At 39.7% G+C, this 21,882-nt stretch overlaps 2 protein-coding genes across 4 annotated transcripts; one reads left to right on the top strand and one right to left on the bottom strand.

Moving 5' to 3' along the window:
* Positions 1-1,729: 1,729 nt before the first annotated feature.
* Positions 1,730-11,793, bottom strand: cwf19l1 (CWF19 like cell cycle control factor 1). 2 transcript variants are annotated; one of them, XM_038727917.1, is made up of 14 exons: positions 11,149-11,793; positions 9,316-9,400; positions 9,092-9,176; positions 8,688-8,789; positions 8,114-8,328; positions 7,820-7,935; positions 7,176-7,260; positions 6,712-6,864; positions 6,377-6,539; positions 5,189-5,268; positions 4,563-4,772; positions 3,863-3,982; positions 3,562-3,659; positions 1,730-2,875 (listed from the first exon to the last, which is right to left on the bottom strand). In XM_038727917.1, the coding sequence occupies exons 1-14, from the start codon at positions 11,433-11,435 to the stop codon at positions 2,731-2,733; spliced, it is 1,944 nt and encodes a 647-aa protein (XP_038583845.1). In that variant the 5' UTR covers positions 11,436-11,793; the 3' UTR covers positions 1,730-2,730. The 2 variants fall into 2 exon arrangements, with proteins under 2 accessions (XP_038583845.1, XP_038583846.1); XM_038727918.1 differs by lacking the exon at positions 11,149-11,793 and adding an exon at positions 9,951-10,076.
* dmtf1 (cyclin D binding myb-like transcription factor 1) lies at positions 11,202-21,423 on the top strand. 2 transcript variants are annotated; one of them, XM_038727916.1, is made up of 17 exons: positions 11,202-11,285; positions 13,043-13,158; positions 13,498-13,593; positions 13,814-13,899; positions 14,333-14,444; positions 14,675-14,751; positions 14,850-15,007; positions 15,100-15,132; positions 15,220-15,329; positions 16,410-16,638; positions 16,715-16,866; positions 17,062-17,253; positions 17,399-17,475; positions 18,568-18,756; positions 18,836-19,030; positions 19,995-20,097; positions 20,955-21,423. In XM_038727916.1, exons 2-17 carry the CDS (start codon positions 13,050-13,052, stop codon positions 20,987-20,989), a joined length of 1,953 nt encoding a protein of 650 aa, XP_038583844.1. In that variant the 5' UTR covers positions 11,202-11,285; positions 13,043-13,049; the 3' UTR covers positions 20,990-21,423. The 2 variants fall into 2 exon arrangements, with proteins under 2 accessions (XP_038583844.1, XP_038583843.1); XM_038727915.1 differs by having other exon boundaries at positions 17,393-17,475.
* The last annotated feature ends 459 nt before the right edge of the window (positions 21,424-21,882 follow it).

Genomic DNA, 21,882 nt, shown 5'->3' with positions numbered 1-21,882 from the left:
ATAAGTAGTAACTGTACAAAGCAACCTAAACAGTTACGGTCCAATTGATTGAATACATTTTTTTTTTTAACAATATCCACTTTTATGTAATTAATAACATCCAGTTTAAAATAAATTAACATATTTGGAACATGATGGGTGTTGATGAAGGGGTCGGTGAATTATTCTGAATGAGGCTGTGGGGTACTTGGGTATCACTAAAAGGGGAACCACTAATGTAGATGTAGATTCATCAGAGTTCAGGGTTCTTACTTTTAGGAAAATGTCAGGACCACCACACATGTTCAGAAACTATTTTGCTTTATTTGAAGTGTTGTCTTTACATTTCCTGCTAAATGTAGGCCTATATGTAAATACATAAATGTATTAAGGTAGATTCTGAAATATGAGATGCGTGAGACAACATGTTCCCTTCGTGAAATCTGTAAGGCTGAACTTTTCAGAGGACAGGTCATACATAATAACTACACAAAAATGTGCAGGTGCATTGTGGCTAATCATCATAATGGGTTTTCCATATAGTCTGCAGCGAGGTTACTTTTTCTTACACTAAACACAAAAACGCAGATAGATGTTGACGTTTTAGGTCAGTACAGGACCATGTATAAAATTCACTGAATAATCAGCTGAAAATAGGTTCTGTCGAGAATAAATGTTCAATAAAGTAATGCGGTAGGTGAAATATAAATAACAAAAATAACATCTAGATTCATAAGCAAGGAGCCCTAATAAAATACAGTACAATGATGGATCACAGCAAATAAACTAACCCAAACCAATAAAAAAGCAGTTTAGATACACCTTATTTGCAGTTTTTAACATATCCACAACTGACTTTTACCTCCATCACAGTGGAACGTGAGGATCTGTGCTATTAAAATGAACATTTAAAACAGTGACTTCCACGAAAGTGTCCCACAGTCACTGGATAATCGACACGGTCGACTTAAACCACTGACAAATACAGCGGACTACAAAATTTTAAGAAAAATGTGAAAACTCAATGCCCTACAGTGGTTAAATCGTGCAACTGTAGCACTAAATGACCATCTGGGGCAAATTCACACACATATCCTGGTGATTACTATGAAGAACAACATTTAACCTGTGTGTGCGCTCACACATGCTATTAATAATTTAATACACTCAGTGGCCAGTTTATTAGGTACACCTAGCTAAAATTAATGCAACATTCCTGCAATAAATCCTTCTTTATGAACTTTTTGTTTAAACTGGTTGTTGATTCAACCTTATGACAATTGTAGAGAATTTCTGTTGAACTGTAATGTGTTATGCTGACAAGAGTTTCTATTAAAAGTAAAAAAGTCTCATAGATGTGTTGATCTGGGGAAAAAACACAACATGAAACACTTTTGGATTTATTAAATGAGGAATTTGACATAAAACCCTTTTCAAACAAACATGTTTTCTCTTTGATGTCCAAATCTGCAATACAATATTGATTAGTTTCTAATGCAAACTCTGCACAATGTACATTTTTTTCTCTTTACACATGTACAGTATTTTCTCCGTACTGTGCAAATTGATAGGGGTGTTATTATGTTGCATGTGATCCTAACCGTAGATAAACTGTCATTTGTTGTTAGATCGCCTGCTTTTTGTTCACATGGATGTTTTTCTGACAAAGGCCTTGCAGGTTTAAATTACTAATTGTGGTTAAAAAAATCATTGCTCCCATGAAACAAGTGAACATCATGACACCAAGAAATGAATGTGAAAATGAGAGTTTAATTATTGTTCATTTACAAAATACAAGAAATACATTAAAAAACAATTTATCCCCAGAGTTGAGCTTAAAACAAAAGAAGTATAGAAAAGGTTGCGCAGCTGCTGTTCAGATTTAAACAGTATTTTATCTAAAAAAGTTTTTTTTAGAACCTTAGTCTGCAGATTTTAACTTTTATTGTGAAAAAGCAGCTGAACAAACTGGAAAGTGGATTTTTCTTTTGTCTTTTTATGTATCAGGAAGTACTAAAAGACAAACATCTTTGCAAACCAAAAGACAGCAATCTAAACCAGTCACTGCTGACATTTAACACACAGAAGTCCTGATTGTGTTTTATCACTTTTGAGCATGTCTCCCAGCTTCTTGCCGGCAACAAGTCTCTAGTTTTTGGAAAACGTTTCTACAAGTTTCGTAAATTTAAATGTCACTTTGATAAACAAAAGATGAAAAATGTTAACTTTAAACAGACGCTTTTATGATCCTTGCTTATAAAACGTTTCTGCAAATATCTCCGTTCCCTCCATGACTTCAAAAGCAACAACTGTCAAATATTATTAAAAAGACAACACCCGTATAAAACATTTGGCCGTATTTGGGAAATACGAAATATATTTGGAGAGCTGGAGCCAGCAGCTGGTTAGCGTAGCTTAGCTTAAAGACTTTAAACAGGGTTAAACGGCTACCTTGAATCTGTCCAAAGGTAACGAAATCTGCCAACCAGCACTTTTAAAGTTCACTCTTTATGCTAAGCTAAGCTAACAGGCTTCATATTCACCACACACACAATGAGAGTGGTATGAATCGTCTCATCTAACTCTCCATCACAAATCAAATAAGCGTATTTCCCAAAATGTCATAGTATTGCTTTTTTATAGTTTAAGGGGGGGGAAATGTAGAAAAAATAAAACAACAGTAAACAAAAACAGCAATGCCATAAATGATCCTGGCTGTGGTCATGGTAACTGTATCTACATGTGTGTGGGTTAGTCTTCCCAGGCGAAGTCAAACGGCTGGAAGTCGTCTCTCAGCTGTTTGCAGCTCTCCTCCTCCTCCTCTCTGCTCTGTTTACACTCCTTCCAGTCAGCTCGAGTCGGGATGTTCAGTAACGGCTCGCTGGCCAGAACCTCTCTACGCGCACACGCACACACCAATATGAAATTAAAAAAATTAAGAGATCAGGAGAGCAAGACCCCGTGAAAGCTCATCAAATGCTCTGTTGTAATATCAGCTACAGGAATGTGCTGCTATTCTCTTTTGAGCCCTGTTTTTTTTTTAAGCTTGCTTTTTGGCAAATTTGTGCCCATGGATGTGAAGACAACTATCACTGGATTACTTTGATACTGAAGAAATCTTAAAGATGTGATGATTCTCTCATGCAAGTTCTTATTTTAAGATCTTTTTTTCTATGATTTCTGTGCGGCTTTATGGACATCTATTTGCAGAGGTAATGATATTCTTGGAAAGTTTAACTCACACTGAATTAAATCAATATGTGTTTCATGTCTGTCTGTGCAGAATTGTCCGAGTTATGACTCTGAGAAGGTGAATTTAAGATTTTTTTTAAATTCACTATCTTATATTTGCCTCCTTTCAACTCTCTGGCGCCCCCTGGGGAGGCTTTTAGCTTTCTCTTTTCTTGTTGTACTGCTGAATGTCTTTTACAGATCACAGCCTGTAATTTCCTGATTGTTAAAATGTTCGTAACAATTAGTTAAATTACAGAGGAGCATACTGAACATTTCTTTCCCCACCTTCCCCTGTAAAATTTATCCTGTATGAGTGGAGTTTAAGATTTAATTAGAAGTGCTACTAACCTTCCAAACTGCAGAGGAAAATGTTTCTGGATGCGGTAGTAGAGTTTCTCCCCCGAGTCCAACTCCACATAGAAATACGGAGTCCCTGGAGGAGCAATCTGAACACGCACAAACATACAAACCAATTTAAATGTTCTGGCCTAATGGAGCTTTTCCATTTCCTACATTGTGTTCAGCTGAATCTGAAAAAAATCTAAATGTTGATTTTAAAAACAAAAGCATATAATCAGCACATGTATACTTCTACTGTACATGTGTGTGTGGTTTTCTTTTCTAGGTCTATGTATATTTGCACATGTACCTGTTTGAGGTCGGTGTGTTCAGGAATCTCCATCAGCTCCATCTGTTGTTCCTGAGCCTGGACCATGAACGCCTCCTTGATGTCCTCTGTGGAGCAGCGGTCCAGTGGCACCGGGACGACCTGAACAACGATACACAATACTAAAAACACGTGGCACACCCCAACGCACCAACGGGTAATAAGTAATGTAAACGGAGTGGACAAAATAATAGAAACACCTGTCACTACAGCGCGACACATCTCGATCGACAGAAGACAACTCAGCAACTCTTTTGATAATCATCTTTATAAAGTCAAAATGTTGAAACAAACACTGGATCCTGCTTCTCAAATGTCAATATTTGAGGATTTTTTAGTTATCTAAGAATAATAAGATAGTACATTCAATACTTTTGAGTTGTGGAATGTTGTTCGGACAACTCAATCAATCTGAATATGTTAGGAGACATTATATATTGCAACAAATTCATTTTAAAAATGAAAATATATAGAGTGAAAAATTAAAAAGGGAGTGTATTTTCTATATTAGAAGGAAAGTTGCATAAGATTTTTAATTTCTGTGTGATATCAAAGTCCCACCCTGCAAAACTTCCTATACTTATACTGTTTTGTATGTAATATTTATCTGTCACAGAGTCATTTTGGGTTTCTTCTGCAGAACCGTTCAGTAGCAAGGCTGCCTGTGTTTGTGCGTTTCTACCTGTAGTTGCAGGTGCTGGCTTTTGTAGTTCCTCTCAAACAGCACACAGCGCTCTCCTTTGCTCTTGTAGAAGCTCTTCAGGGCCGACTTGTACTTCTCCATCTCCTCCACCACCTCCGAGCTCAGCTCCACCACAGACTGGTAGTGACCGATGGGGAGGATCAGCATGTGATGAGGAGTCAGACCGCCTTTAGCCATAGCCAGGTAACACTGCAAAAAACATCACTCCTGGTAAGTGTGTTTTAAAAGTTGTAATCCTAAAGATTTCCTGTCTGGTAGATTTGGCGACACCTGTGGTTACTTGTGGTAACAACACGTTTCATTTAATACTACAGGTCCCAGAATTATGGAAACATTAGCAGTAACTTAATGCAGCGTTTTTTTCCCAGGAATGTCACCACAGACCCAATTTGATATACTGAAAATATATAAATATTGCAGTACTTTCATCTCGTGTTACCTCATTCGGCGATAGATTAACAGATATTTGTTTAAATGAAAATCTTTCAGGCAGTAACATAATTACTTGTGCCAATAATAACATCACCAGTTGAGGCCCTGGGTGTTAATGATATATTAATGTCTGGAGCGAGGCTTGTGAGTAGTTATCTGTAGTATAAACTCACATGTGATCCTATGCTGATGACAAGGTGTTTCTCCACCTGAGGACTGGCCAGACAGAACCAGCAGGGACCAGTCGGCTGAGCTGCGCACAAAAGAAAGACAAAATATTTTAATACAGTTTTAACATTTTACCATCCAAGGCCCTTTCGATGGTGTTGAACCTAAAATAAAACAAAGCCTCCATTTTACTGGGAGAAGAAAATATAGTTTTTCCTTTAGTATGCATACCGACTGTTGAGTCGCTGATCCAGTATGAAAACACTGTAAAAACCTACTTAGATAGACTTATTTTTGATTGCTAGAACCTTGCAATGAATTTGGAGACACATTTTTAAGGATACATCACATTGTTCAGACGGCTCTGAAGCGCAGAGAAGACAGGGTGATCTTTGTGAAAACAAATCTTTCTATACACATATTACATGTTCATAATATTAGTTTACACTTGACATTACTAGCAGCACTATAATTCTACGCTGTGCTTGTGTCTGTGGGAACAATATTACAGAAAATATCCTGCCATGTAAAAAACTAGATGTCAAAACATTTTCTTCAGCTGAACTCAGACAAAACAAGAAATTCTTGTCACTGGGTCGCAGCACATGGGAAGAAAAAGTCTGCCATCTGTGTTGTGTTCTCGTGTTTTTATTATCTTAGAAAAACATGATCATCTTAACTTTTACAAACACAGATCTTTTTACACGCCTTCATCTCGTCACACCAGGATTACTGCAACAGCCAGTTTCAGAATAGATTTAAAAACTTTTAAAGGCTCTTCGTAGCCGGAAGAGCCTGCCCGAGGAAATCAGGTTGGCTGAGTCAGTGAACCTCTTTAGGTCCCTACTTGAAAAATACTTTTATCACAGAGCCTTTCCTGATTTTACTTGGCTTTCAATTTTCATTCAACTGTCTTTTGATTGCTTAAAATGTTTTCTTTTAAAACCTGACCTGTGTGTTGTATTTTGCTGCCTGCTGTGAAGCACTTTGTAACATGGATTTAAAAAATAACCCTCTATAAATAAATATTATTATTATTGTGATTATTATATTCCCGATGCCATCTGGAATGTTGCGTTGTAACGTTAATCCCGTCCCGAATGGGGCTTTAGACTTTAATCATCGTACTACAATTTCTACTACTTTGAAAACAGATACACTGGTAATGGTTTTCCCAGTTTGGCTGGACTCACGGTGCCTGCGGGGCTGTTTGGGCTGTCCCTCATGATGCCCGTCTCCGTCGTGGTGCTGGTCTCGTCCTCGCCCTCGTCCGTCTGAATGTCTCTTCCAGCCGCGTCCCCGAGGGCCTCCGCCCTGCTTCTTGCTCAGATCGAAGAAGAACTGACGGGCCGGCTCCTGAAAAGACGACAGGAAGCGCGAAGACTGGGTTGAGTTTTCAAAATAAATAACGCATTACATAAAAAGGAATACAGGAAGGCTTTTTGGGTGAGGTGAATCTCCATAATACGGCGGTGTGACCACATTCTTCGTCATGATGAAAACAAGCACAAACTCTCTCTCTCTTTACCTCTTCCTCTGTGGCGCTGAAGCCGCTCTTTTGTTTGTCTGTCTTGTCTTTGGTGGAGCATCTGTAGGGGTTTTCTGTCACATCCTGCGGCTGCTTCACCAGCTCTGATGAATCCATGGTCTTCATGGGGATTATGTTGAAGGCGTACAAATACTGCAGCAGTCACACAGACAGACAGACAGACAGACAGACAGAAAGCTCAGGATGTGATGGTGTTACTGTGTTACCCCATGTTGTTGTTAACTCATGTTGCAGGTACAAACTGGACACCAAACCACAATAACTGACTTCCAGTTGATTTTAGAGGACCTGTATCAACCTCTCCCCTTAACCTATGGCAGAACATTTGCCTCTCCAGCCTTTTCGCACTCGTCACAGTTTGAAATCTCCATAGTGTCTACAAAGATGATTTAAATAAAATGCGATTAGCTCGTTGCTTAAATCAAAGCCTGGCATTCACACACCTTCTTTTTGGCGGGGTTGTTGACGCTTGCCAGGGCGATGAAGCGGCTGACGTGCTGAGCGTTTTCCTGGAGAATAACATGATTCCTGAGGATGGATAATGGAAACACGCACAGTACCGTTAACACAGAGTGTAACAGAGGGAGAGTCAAGAAGTTAAATCCACTGGTACGTCAGTCGGCAGTGGTGGAAGAACTTTTAAGGTGCTTTACATAAGTAAAGGCACCAAAAAAAAATAAAAGTACTGCTATCAACATTTTAAAGTAAAGAATTATCAGCAAAATGTTAAATTATCATTATTATTAGATTGTTAACTTTATATACAGTTTAGTATTTTAATCCAGTGGTTCCCAACCTAAGGGCCGGGCCCCAACATAGAGTCTGTGTGGGAGAATTGATCTACTTAGTGGTCAATGTTTGTCAGTCTGGTCACATTTTCTTCCAGCTCTGTCAGTCCTTCACACTGTACATTATATTATGAAACTTATTTAGACAAATTCAAGCACGAGCAGATGTCAGTCTACACACTGCGACACATTCACACTTCCGATGAAGACAGGAAGTTAAAAGACAAAATAATGGGAGTCAGAGCACTTCCTTGTTGCTGAAAGGTGAAAAGAGAGCCCTCCACAACTGTTCGGTCTACCTGTATGGGAGTCTTTCGTAGTGAGCGCCCTCTAGTGCAGCAAAGTGGTATCGTGGTTTCAGTTTGTCAGCGAGGTTGGCGACGGAGCCGCTACCACAGAACTTAGTGTTCACTTCCTGCGACAGAGACACATGAAAACAACAGCAGAGCCTTAATTCTTGACCTTGGAAACAGCAGCTGATAAATCAACCTCACTATAAGATCCATTTAGTGGCTGTTCTGGAGCTTCTGACAATATATCACAGGCTTCTTCAGCTGTATTGTATATATTCTGGACTTGAATTTCCTCGTTACCGGGTTATTTCCGTAATGCCACACTCCTCGGGGCCACTGTGACGTCAGCAGGATGTCGACACCTCTGAATTTAGAGTTGCTGGTCAGCGGAGCCACGAGGGCCGACAGATCTTTGGACGTGAAGCAGTGAGCCGGGGCCGGTTCCTGCAGGGCCTCCCGACCGCTGACGTAGGCTATCTGTAATCCTGAAACGCCCGTGAACACACCTCGCCGCCCTGAAACACACACACATACAGATCAACATGTTTAATAATGGAAACTATATATCACAAACCAAACCTCCGGGTACATCCCAATTCCCTTATTTGATCGATCATTGCTCCACCTAGAAAACATTTCAGAGAGTCTGTTGCCTTTCAGCAATAAACACATGTTGCCTAAATCTCTACAACATAGGTGGCACAAGCCGTAGAGTCACAGACGCCACATTTATGGGAAATACGCCAGGTTGAAATATACCAGAATGTCCCGTAAATGTTTTCTCCTAACTTGTATCCTTTCCTTGCATGTAAGTCCCTCCACTTTTTGCACTTAAGGGAATTGGGATGTACCCATATATACAAACTGGTCCCACCCAGATACGTGATGTTGTCGGCCAGCTCACAGCCATCAGCGCTGGGGAAATTCTTCACCGTCTCCTGGCTCGCCGCTCCGAGGATGTAAGTGTGGATGGGAGCTGAGGAGGCACAAAAGAGACTTTAGTCCGATTTCCTCACCAGCCGATCAAAATGCGGAATCCAAAATACTGTCTATTAGCCTGTTTTTCACTGTTTTACAAAGATGTTTCTTTTGTAATAAAAAATAAGAGAGATAAGGGGATTTGATGCAACAAAGGTTCATGGCAAAAAGCAGTGATTTTACACTGAAGGCACAATAATGCTGTATAATAACCCAAATTAAACAATAAAAAAATACATGCTTTAAACTTTTCTCTTCAGTTGGTGTAAAATTTACAGCGTGTCACTCAGATGTTCCTACCTTTCTTGGCTCCATCTTTGTACTGCTGCCACTCTGCTTCAGCCTCTGGTGTCGTTCCAAAAAACTCTCCAACGCACAGCAGCAGCTGCGAGAAAAAAGCACAAAAACATCAACACGCTGATGAGCCACAACTTAAAGGATGATGTGACCAACTTCAGGTTAATTTACTGTCTATCTACAAAGACCCTAATGGACATGTTTCAGAATCAGACTGACTGACTCACATCAAACTCTCCGGTCTTCTTCTGGATGGTCTGGACTCGATTGAACAGAGCGTTTAGTCTGCCTTCAACATCCCCACATGCCAACCTGAAAATATATTATATGAACATACATATCAACAAGACATCATGGGGCATAAACATTAAGGACTCTGAATAAACAAACAGTGACTCTACTGGTTTTGCATTTAAAAAACTCTCACATCATGTTCAGCGCTCAATTTGTGTGTTTTGGTGGAGTGAATGTAAGCCGAAATCTTCTGTCCCCACTACCGATAGGCTCACGTTTCTACAACACGTCTTATGATGTGTGTAAATGTGTAGATAAGCAACGCAACCTTTAATTATCTAAATTTTGAACGAGGTTCGGTGAGAGTCGTTGAGTTCCGTATGTGATTTAGTTGGAAATGAAACAACTTGAGCTACTTTTAAACTTCTAAGAAACTCCTGTGTTGTCCCGCATATCCACAAAGGCTTTTATAAATGTGTTTTATGGTTTTACTAGACAGTGAAGTCTTAACTGTCGCATCATGTTGAAGACGAAATAAAACACAACACAGATTCAACCACCACATTTAACGAGATGAAACGCCATTAAAGCCGCAGTTTAAGTAGCGCATTTATAAGGTTAAACTTACACTCTCACTGGTTGTTCCCCCATGCTTAGCTAATTTATTGATAGAAGTACAAAAAAATGTGTGTTTTCGATTTTTGCAGCTTGGATGTCCCGTTCTTCGCCAATAGTGGTCCGATCGAAATAAAAGCGGAACCACTTCCGTCTCAATAAATCACGCATCGTTAACCTACAAAATGTAGCTGCAGGATATTCATTTAAAAATATTCACATTTATTTAGTGTTAATGCCGATTATTAATTTCTACTTCACATTATAGATAAACATAAAATTAATAAGTCAGGTTGTTACCCGGACAGAGTTTAGAGCAGACAGGGTGGTTGCCAGGTTTGATTCTTACACGCAAACTTATTACACACTTTAATCACATAATTGCTTATTTAATCACTTATTAGATATTTACTGAGCTTTTAACCGCATCCCGGTGTTCATCAGTGATCTTTAAGTTTAGATTATATTTTTGTATTTATATTTATTGTTAAATTTTTCTGTATGTAATGATAAACAAAATTCAAACAAGATTAATTAATGTTGAAATAAACATACATTATGTTTTGTGTAATTTAAAATTGAATAGAAAAGAATATCTGAAGTGCATAATGTGTAAACCAGTTCCATTTATTTGTTATCTGTGTTTCTGAGTTGCTGAAATGTATCATTTCCTCATATATGTTCCTCTTTTTTTATAATTGATGTAAATTTTTTTATTGATTTTGGCTTGAAGAAGAGCATGTGTAAATAGTAATTTGGAAAGTGGGTAAATTATTTATAATCATTTGATTTGAAGACAGGGGTGAGGATTTATTTTTTCTTCCTCCCACTCCTTTTCGGGAATATTTAAATAAACCGTCTTGGTCCTTGGTTGTAATTGTTATACTAATTAAATAATTTATAATAATAATATAATAATAATAATCTTTATTTGTAGAGCACTTTTCAAAAACAAGTTACAGTGCTTTAACAAGTGTAAAGACAAAAACAATAATACAGAAACAATATAAGATAAAAGCAAGAAAACATAGAAAAGACTAAAATACACGTTTAAGATAAATATAAAATAAGTAAAATAGAATTACTATTTAATTATTTATTAACATGTTATTTAATCCTTTTCTTTTTTTTTAATTGTTATTTCTTTACGGATGTTTTTGTTTTACACATTTTCAATAATAAATAAATAAATAAATGAATAAAATACAGACATTTTTAACGGTGTTTGTAACATTTTACGGAGAATCCTCTTATCTGGCAACCCGCTGGGCCTCGGACGGCCGACCCTCCATCCTGGCACTTTACCTTCATCCTGGTAACTTACAAGTCCCCGGACCAAAAACAGGAAGTAAGTAGCCAAATCAAAAGTAAAATTCAGTTTCTGTTTGGTAGTCGGGGCCGAGGGGAGCGCAGAAAAAGCTCCGAGTGGGAAAAATCGAGGATAAATCGCTAAAGCACCGTCAAAGCGCCCATACGCCTTTACCTTGCAGTCTAACATGGCGCCGGAGACTTTTCGTCTCTTTCATTTAGCTGTGCAGCTTGCTGGATGCTAGTGGTTAGCATAGAGCTTCACCAGTAGCGGAATCCTGTCTGTCTCTTGGACTCATCACCTCCACAATACCGCTAGGATGCTTTTGTCTATTGTAACGTTGGCGAAAAGAAATGTTTTTGCAGTCTTCATCATAGAAAGTCACGCGTCCATCTCTGCGCTGAATCCCAGTGTTTTTTCAGCGTTGTTCCAAATAGCGATGCAGAACTCAATTTAAAATATCACCAATTGTGCAGTCATGCTGATTTCCGACCAATAAATACACTGCTGCTTTTAGTTTTAAAAAGGATCGAGCCTACAATTTGGCATACACACTGTCCCAACAAGCACAACACATTATCACAAATTATGGCCAATTTACGGGGTTGGCTTGCTGCTGCGATTGAACATCTTTATGGTTTCCACTGGAAAACAGTGGAGGGCGGTAGCGAGCAGTTAAAGCTTTACTTGATTTTTACTGAAATTACTTACTTATTTGTGGATCACTTCTCCCCCGATTTTACCCATTCTAACTATTGATTAGTAAAATGTCATAAGAACTGATGTGGGAGTTGAATGCTTGTGCCGATTTTCAATTTGGCTTTAAATTGGTTTATTTATGAAGGGAGTTTGGTGTGAATGCAAATGAGTGTAATGTTTGCACCCATTGCAGACGTTCGTTTAAAAAAACAGCAATTTATCACTGATTGCCATAAATCCATTTAATACCCATTATAACATATTTCTACAAATTATTGGTCAGTTAACTCCCCTCCATATTGTTTCCACCAGGCTGCTAACTTTATTAAAATACCCAACTTGTTTATGAATCATGATTTTTATAAATTGAGCTACTTATTATGAATTGCTGTTGCCTACATAATCATGATTAATGTCTTAAAGTGAAAATTATTGTCTGCTGTACTGGACAATACCTGCTTTATGTTTATGTATTTTGGCAAATAAACATTTTTTATATTTTTTTTTATGTCCTGAAGTGCCTCATATTAAAAGTGTTTATAACGTTTTGTCCACCCCATTTACATTCGCCCTACATGAAAGTGGCAGTCAGTTAGATTGTACAGGTAAATCTAATAAAGTGGCCAGTGAGTGTTTTTACAGTATGGAGACCAGATTTTAGTTAATCAGCAATGATTTTGTTAATCATTTCAGTAATTTTCTTTAAGTAAAAATGCCAGATGTTCTATGGTTCCTGCTCCAGTGTGTACAATTGCCAAATATCTCTGTTTTATATCATTTTAAATGAAATATTTTTGGGTGGTTGTTGTACTGTTGTCACCAAAGTATCTTGAGATAATGAGATTTTTCTCTATTTTGTGACAATTTCTAGACCAAACAATTTATTGAGGAAATAATCGAGCGATTAATTGAGACCTTAGATGGAGACCATGTTAAAACGTGTCAGTTTTAAAAGCAGCTTCCACAATATAAACAGTAGTTGCCAGTTCTGCTTTTTGATGACGATTGATCGGAACTTAAAGTCCTTCCCTTTCAGGTATTTATGGCCATGAATACTGCCATGATAACAGCAGTCAGTGTGTTTTATTTATCACCAGGTGTGCGATGAGTTCAGCAACAGAAGATGAGGAGGCTGCAGCGTTAGAAACTGTCAAGTCGGTCACGCTCACTCAGGACAGTGATGGAAGCATCATACTGCACTGTCCTCACAACGGTGGGTTAACACATAAATGTCTTTCGTCCTGGCTTTAATTTCCTTTTTGGTCTTATTAACATTATCCACCTTCTCTACTGTAAGAATCTGCTGCTTTGCTTTATATTATGTGCCAGTAAACGGAATATTTCTGGGCTTTTGAACTGTTGGTCGGACAAAACAAGACATTTTAAGACATCTAAGACATCTATTTTCTGACAATTCATGAACCAAACAATCGATTAATTGGGAAAATAATCTGTAAAGTAATTAATAATGAAAATAATTGTTAGTTGCCGCCGTGGTTTTATGTAAACAAGCCTATTTACTACATTACATGTGTTAATTATGTGTGCGTAGATGAGGACTTGGAGCCCCTTCAGAAGAAAGTGCGCCTCTCTACTGAAGAACAGGACGACTCGGACACACCTCAGTTCTCCGTGGTGACCTTACCGAGTGAGAAACACATAATGTTTAATCCCAACATCCACCCTATTGTTCAGACTTCCCTTTGGAGGAGTGAGAACCAGGCAAAACCAAAATCCATTTCTCAGTTTCTTGATAATAATAAAAAGACACCCACATACTAATAAGGATTTTGTTATGAGTAAATAAACACAAGATATTCTTCCCTGTAGCTGTGAAAACTTTTTCTTTCTCTCTTTCATCCCCTCAGTATCGGAAAACGACGAGGGCTTCGAGGTGACGATGACGGCCACGGCAGACGGGGATCTCTCTGAGGAAGGTGTCGCTCAGATTCAGGTACAGATAAATGAACCAGCACTTACTTCCTCGAACTTCTCTCAAACTTCTTTTAGAGCCAAAATGATTTGTGAATTTATTCTTGGACCACTTTATTTTAAGGAGTTTCTCCTAACTCTCCCAGTGAGGAGCTACTTTTTATCTTCAAGATGTTTTGTAAACAGCCCCAACTACCTTTTATTAAGACACATCGAACCTCATTTGAAAATGTGATAAAATAAGCTGGAAACAGCGATTGTTTTAAATTCATTCGAAGATTTTTTGAATAATCAAAATTATTGTTGATTTATTCTCTTGATTGGCCAAACAATTGATGGACTAATTGTTTCAGGACTGCTTGTAGTTTAAATACTGAAATCTCTGTTTTTTTTTACAAAGCTTTGGTTTTGATGAATTTGCGGTTGCTGTCTGAAAAATGCCTTTGTGTGTGTAGATTCTGCAGGAGGATGAGGACTCTCTCTCGCCCGATCAGAAGGCAGAGGTGTCACCTGTCAGTCAGGCCTGGTTCACTACAAAAGAAGACAAAGACACACTGACTAACAAAGGTATGTAAAAGGGAAGCTACGAGGCTGTTTGGGCCCTGAGGAGACAGAAGGGAAGACCTGCAGACACTACTCAGGGCCAAAAAAAAGTACATTACCACCTCTGCATGTCTTTCAGGTCATAAAACATATCACTTAAAATATCTTTTTATTTCTTCTTAACCTCAAAACAGGAAACATGCACGAATGAAATGCCCTGTAAAGTGTTCTATCCAACATTTCTTCCACTTCAGGTCATAAGTGGAAACAGGGCATGTGGTCCAAAGAGGAGATTGACATTCTGATGAGCAACATCGATCGATATGTAAAGGTACGTTACTTTCTGTCACTGTGTCCGTCTTTATTTCCGTCTTCACTGCATCTGAAGATGTCAAGTTCTGCTCTGTACACGCTGTGTTTGTGTTTCAGGGCCGCGGCATTGAAGACCCAGCAGAGATCATTTTTGAGATGTCCAAAGAGGAGAGGAAGGATTTCTACCGCTCTGTGGCCTTGGGGTTAAACAGGCCGCTGTTCGCCGTCTACAGACGAGTTCTACGAATGTACGACAACCGCAACCACGTCGGCAAGTGAGTTCTGGAAAAGATGGCGGGGAAACACATCTTCACGACTTTATTTCTCATTTTTAATAGTAATTTGTTGTTGTTTTTTTACCCCTAAGGTATACTCCTGATGAGATAGAGAAGCTAAAAGCGTGAGTAAATCCTCTTGTCTTCTTTTAACGCAAAAACAAAAAGACATGTATGTTTTATATATATATATTGTTTGTATCTGGTTTCAGGTTGAGGGAGAAACACGGGAACGACTGGGCGACTATCGGATCAGCTCTGGGTCGCAGTGCTTCTTCTGTCAAAGATCGCTGCCGACTAATGAAGGACACATGCAACACAGGTACAGAGGAGTGTGTGTAACTCCATTTACTTACTGTTATCTATATTATCTGGTACGGAGATAAGAAAGTAAATCAGACCACTTTGGATTTGTTGGTGCTTTTTTACATTAAAAAAAAGAGCTAGGCTAGCAGTTTCCCCCTGCCTCCAGTCTTTGTGCTAAGCTAAGCTAAAAACGTCCCAGATGTATCTCTGGGATCGATGAAACTAGTGTTTCTTCTTCATCTGCTCACCTACAGTACGTCTGGGTAACGTGGCGAACGAGAGGGGCTCCCAAAACGTCCGACTGTTTCTTATACAGCTGAAGTCACAATATATTTGTTTCTCATTTACATATATTTGCACATATGCACATTTTCTGTTTCTGTTTTAAGACAACTGAAAGAGTAAGAAATAATAATTAAATCAAGACCCATAGATGTTATTTGACATTAACATGAATCCACGTTTGACAAGAGCTCTGCGGTGTATTGATCGATATTGATATTTAAAATAAATAAACACAGAAAATGTTTAGACTAAAGGTTGTCTTCTTAACTATTCATAGTTTTCAGTCATGTGACATGCGGTGACCCGGTGGGGAAAACAACGGACCAACAAAAGCAGTCAAATTTTATTTGGATCACTTTTCAACTTAAGAAAAAAAAGATATGAACACAAACTGCAAGTTCTACCGTTAAAAACCGCCAGGTAACCACTGGCAGCGCTCAACTGCGGTAATGTTTATTTTAACCTTCTGGAGAATCCCTCACCTAACACAGCTCAGGCTGGTCTCCTCCTCCATTAGTAAATCCGAAAGCACAACAATCATCCAGCATTTTGGCAACGCATTTTGAAACGGAGAATGTGGACATACTCTGAACCAAAACGTTAAAATTACAGGCCATAAAACCCGAACAATGAGCTGAAAAGACATAGAGACACATCACATGTCTGAATACATGTGATTTATTGGGCGGTTCTATCACGAGATTATCATATTTACAGAAAGATTTACTTTGGTCGCCTCTGTATTGACCTCCCAGCAGACTGATTTCAGTTAGAGCGTTGGATTTGTCGTGGTTTTGTTTTTTTTAAACAGGTAAATGGACTGAGGAGGAGGAGAGGCGTCTCACCGAGGTCGTCTACGAGATGGCGGGCGTGTCGCCGGGGTCGGCGGTCACAGCAGGCGTTTCCTGGGCGACGGTCGCCGATCAGGTTCGCACGCGCTCAGAGAAACAGTGTCGGTCGAAATGGTTGAACTACCTGAACTGGAAACACAGCGGAGGAACGGAGTGGATGAAGGAGGACGACCTCAACCTCATACGCAGGTGCGGAGTTGTGTAGTAGTGTAAATACACATTATAACATAACGGCATCTTTATAAGTTAACAACGTGTGTTTCAGGATATCGGAGCTGGAAGTGGAGGATGAGAATGAAATCAGGTGGGAGGATCTCGCAGGCGGGTGGAGCAGCGTCCGATCGCCTCAGTGGCTGCGATCTAAGTGGTGGAGCATCAAGAGACAAGTAGCCAATCACAAGGAGATCCCCTTCAGCGGTACACAAACTCTGGACGTATTTTTGTCTAAACTTCATTCGTTTTAATTGTTTACTTTTTGATTGTCTTTTACGCTTTTGGTTTTAAATCTGCGATTGTCTTTTTATGACGTGTCCCGATATTATTATTAATATAATTATAAACCACAGAAAACTGTTGACGCTCAAACAACGTGTGTTATGTGCGTGTCCGCAGTGCTCCTGAAGGGTCTCCAGGAGCTGATGGCGTCATCGCAGACATCGTCCGGACCGGGAAGTCCCTCCTCCTCCTCCTCCTCCCTCCAGATTCGACTCACCCGATTGGAGGAGAGCAGTGGCAGCCCCGCCCCCGGCTCCGTGGCCGCGCTGCAGATTCCCTTGCAGATCCCGCTGCAGATCACACACATGGGTGAGACTAACTAGCATCTGTGCATTGTACTTAAATAAATCTCAGTGGTAAATGCTGAAGATAAAGACTTTGCACTCCAGCTGTGAGTTGTATGTCATCGATTCCTGATTCTTGAGTCTCTTTGTTGTTTCTTTGTAAGCCTCAGATTCGTCAGCAGCTGCCAGCGACAGTGAAACCATCACTCTAAACACAGGAGCCCTGCAGACCTTCGAGATCCTGCCTGTAAGCACAACATGTTATTTTTCACAGCCAACACTGGTCATCATGTTAAACCCGCCGGAAGCTGGAATTATTTGGCCATATTTGGAGTTTTGAACAAGACATTTCCAAGTGTACATGTTTTCTAGATGCCCCTGAGAGATAAAGTTCTAGTTTGATCTACTTAGTTATTATTTCATTGGGCTTCCCGTGGAACAAATACGTGGACTTCCTAACCATTTAGACAAGGCGTGGGCCTCCTTCTAAAATTGTTTACATTGTAGTTTGTAGATATCTAAAATTTGGGTGATGCTAACAAGCTCAGAAAGCTAGTTAGGACGGCTGGCTCAGTGATTGGAGGAGGAGCTAAGCCTCCAGAGAACAACGTCTCCCACCCGCTCCACCACATGCTGGTTGAGAAGAGAAGCGTCCACTGAGCAGCCGGTGGCCACCAAACAGTTTTAACGCCTCCCCGCTATAGTCGCAGTGTGGACATCAGTGGACTGGGAGGCTGCTGAGGTCTTACTGGGCTCCCTAATTGGACTTAAACATTACACTTCCTTAACCTCTGGCACAGTGCAATACATACATTTTTAACTTATAATTTCGTTAATTTGCACACCTGTATTCCCGTGCTTAAAAGGGTATTCTTTAACCTTTCTGTGCTGTACGTGTCGTTTGTTTTTTGCACTATTCTTTGTGTGGTTTGTTAATGTACTGCTGCTGTGACATGTAGGGTCTAAATCCAAAACGCCATCAATCTCCGCTTTTGGTCATAGTGTCCAGAGAACTGTTTTATCTCCAATTAAAGTTTTATAATTGCTTCGTGAAGATACTTGAGCGGAGGGTTAGGGTAAGCAAGGCCCACCATAAACTTCAGTGCATCTGGATCTTTTGTCTTACATGTTAGCCCAGTTTTAAAATTAAGGTGAAAGAATCCCGCTTGTGTAAGCTTCTGGGTTTTTTTTATTCCTGAACAATGCTGTGTGAGTTGCCCTAAAGAAAAACCAAAACTCTGAAGTAGGAATCAGGGATGCTCAAAGGAAGACAGGACAAGATATAATGAATCATTTTCATTTTAAATGTCCTCACTCCCTCATCTTGTTCACTTTTCAGTCCTTCCACCTGCAGCCCACCGGCACCCCGGGGACCTACTACCTGCAGACGACGTCCAATCAGGGCCTGCCGCTCAGCCTCTCCACCAGTCAGGGCCTTCCGCTCGGCTTAGCCAATAACAGCACGGTTACCCTGACGACAGGCTCCTCTCCCTCATTGCATGAACACATCATCCTTCACAGCCTGTCGGTCAGTTTCTTTGATGAAGCGTTAAAACTGCGGTGCAGCGACCAAACACTTCATTCACGTGTGCGTTTTCCCTCCCCAGACGGACGGCCTCTGCTCCGGCGACGGCGTCATCATCCAGACAGTCACCTCTGACCCTCTCAGCCAATCACAGCTGGTCGTGGAGACAGAGGGGCAGAGCCAGAACGACAGCCTCGACGCTACAAGTCTCCTGGAGGGTTCAGAGAACGCTGTCACAGAAACTCAGGAGCCAATGACAGGCGGCTTCACCGACAAGGTAGGAACACGGATTTCTGCATACAACATAATAAATACACATGCTTTTAATTTGAAAAACGAATAATAAATTACACACTTAGTACTCGAAGCCTCTACAGATTATTTAATCGATGCATCGTTTAAGAAGTACTTTTGCTTGATAGAGCGGGTGCTTTCTGATCAGATGCAGTCGTGCTGTTGCGGTGGGCGACATAAGTTTTGTTTCACGCTGGACGAACATTACAGAGTTGTTGTTTTTCCTTAAGCTTAAAATAATCCCACGCTTTGGACACTTTCTTCTTCGTCTCTCGCTTCCTCCACTTTGCAAACAGCAGCATCATAATCACGTCGTGTTCACACAGCGTAAGCGTCATGTGCGACAGTAATAAATGTCCGTGCAAAACAGTGCGCTATATAGTTATATGGATTAAATGAAGCGTCGATGCTTTTAGTAATCGAATTAATTGATGTAATCGATGAATCGTTTCCGCTCGACTATCAATCCATTTTTAATAGCCTTTAATTTGCTTTTATCAGTGCCAGCCTTTGCTAAACGGCTCGTATTGCTGCTCCTCTGTTAAGTCAAATCTGTCCTTTTTGTCTTATAATATAAACCAGTTTATTAGGTACAACCAGCTAAAACGAATAGTCCTGCAATAAATCTTCCCTCCATGAAGTTTGTAATAGTTTCTAGTTTTTGTTGACACTCTCAGAAAGGTGATAAATAACAAATGTAAAGTAGAACTATCACCTTTCTGACTGTGAAGAAAGACGAACATTTCTAAGGTCTGTAAAAGTAGAATTATTATATATATTTTATGACCTAATTACATTAGGTTATCCATGTGTACCTAATAAAGTGGACAGCGAGTGTATAATGACATTTCAAAAGACACTGTCATTAAAACAATCAAGGTGTGATAGATAACAATGGCATTGTCAAGGTGGAGCTCAAAGTGTGTGTGTGTGTCTGTTTGTATCAGGAGCTGAGCTCCCCAGTGGAGGGTCCAGTGGTGCATTCTGGGATAACATCTGGCAGCGCCGTGCTGATTGTGTCTCCTCCCAACATCAGCAGCACTCTGACAGGTAACACACACACAGTTAGCTGCCATTAACACAACCCAGTCTCTGATAAGGAAGAAGAATATGTGGAAAAAGATCTCTGGATCTGCCGCATTGATTTTTGATTCAATTTTTGATTTTTAGCAACGCTAAATCGGTGGAATACATCTTTAAAAAAACATATTGCCTTAAAATTAGAAACATTTCCTTATTTAGGTAAATATCTGAAGAAATAATAAGTAAATAATGGATGATGGTGTTTCTGACAGCGAGTGGCTGCTGCTAAACAGAGCCGGTTGGAGGTTAAAATAAAGAAACGGTTAATGTACAACAGTGAATGGTGAGAATAAAATACTATTTATGGATCCAAGCAGAGAAGCTGCTGGAGCCCTGTTCTTTTTGTTATGATTATTCTTCTTTCTTTCTGGCTTCATTTAAAGTCAAACTTATTTCATCATTTTAATCTCTAGATTCATCTGCATGTTTGCTCCAATGGTCAATCACTTTTCTCCTAAACCTATTTTTGCGATCTCGTCCCAGACGGTTGTTTTTTTTTCATAATTTTTTTACTTTTGTGTATTTACATACAATTTTACATAAAAGCCCGTTAAAAAAAAATTGGCTTAAGTTATTGTCACCAAACTTGACGCGTCTGTTCAGATGCTCAGTCTGACCCTCGCTGAGCTGTCCAAATGTTCAGAACTAGGTTATGATTAAGATTAGGAAGTTTTGCTAACTTGTCTCAGACCAGATGGACACCCTGCCCTGAGCTTATTTTCTACATAAATAAAAAAGCAGTGGTTATCAGCTGAGATGGCTCAACAATACATTTGAAGCTTACGATTGCAAAACTGTACATCGACCTCCGTCTCTGTCCTCAGATCCGATCTTGGAGAACCAGGAAGGCTCCGACTGAGCTGGACGTCCATCACGTCAGATGGTGATTAAAGGCTGGACCAAAGGAGGAGGCTGCTTCCTGTCTCTTTCTTCCTCTGATCCTGCTAAAGTCCTGGACAGGACGCCACCACCTGTCTGCTTCAAAGACTCCTCTCCTGTTTAAAACCAGGACTTGAACAGGTTTTAAAACGGACTTGCGTGTTTGTAAATGAAACAGAACTTGAGAATCTGTGTGAAGCTTAACATGTTTAAAGCTTCATACTCGAACCCCTGGATGAAATGTGAGCCCTTGCAGCCTCTGCTCGTGCCAAAGAGACCCTGAAGGCTGGGAGGGATCTGAACTGACCCTTTTCCCGTAAAATAAAATGAACAGTTAATAATGTAAACATGAATTTGAACGATTCATGCGATTATAAAAATAAACTATTTCAATTTGTGTCACTTTATTTTAAATGATGACAACATTGTGTGGAAGCTCACTTCTATACTGTTGAAGAACATTTAGTGAACACATCAGGGATTTCTATCTGTCCAGTTAGGAAGCAAAAGCATGTTTTTGCAAACCTGATAGATGGATATGAGCGGATATCATATTATACAACTATTCTCTTTTGAGCCCCCCTTTTTTTGTTTTTGCTTATATTTGTTGGACCAAAACACAGAATGAGTTCAAATTCAAAAACAACCATCTTCATTTCCAGTTAATTGAAAATCAAGACAAAACCACAGTAAGTTTAGATTTAAGGTGTCCGTCTGCTTGCAAAGAGGCTAAACAGAAACACCTTGTCATTAATTTCCTCTGTGCTAAGACACTGTTGGGTTTCTCTCATACTCGGTCTCTTGGCTTAAACTGCGAAAACCACAACATGATTTCAACAGCAGACTGCACTTTGTGTCCAATGTTACCGAGTG

Source organism: Micropterus salmoides, unplaced genomic scaffold (assembly GCF_014851395.1).
Source record: "Micropterus salmoides isolate LMB-PRFRI ecotype aquatic unplaced genomic scaffold, ASM1485139v1 Ms_hic_scaffold_184, whole genome shotgun sequence".
Taxonomy (NCBI): domain Eukaryota; kingdom Metazoa; phylum Chordata; class Actinopteri; order Centrarchiformes; family Centrarchidae; genus Micropterus; species Micropterus salmoides.
The sequence above is the reverse complement of the archived record's forward strand: the minus strand, read 5'-3'. Positions and strand labels throughout refer to the sequence as shown.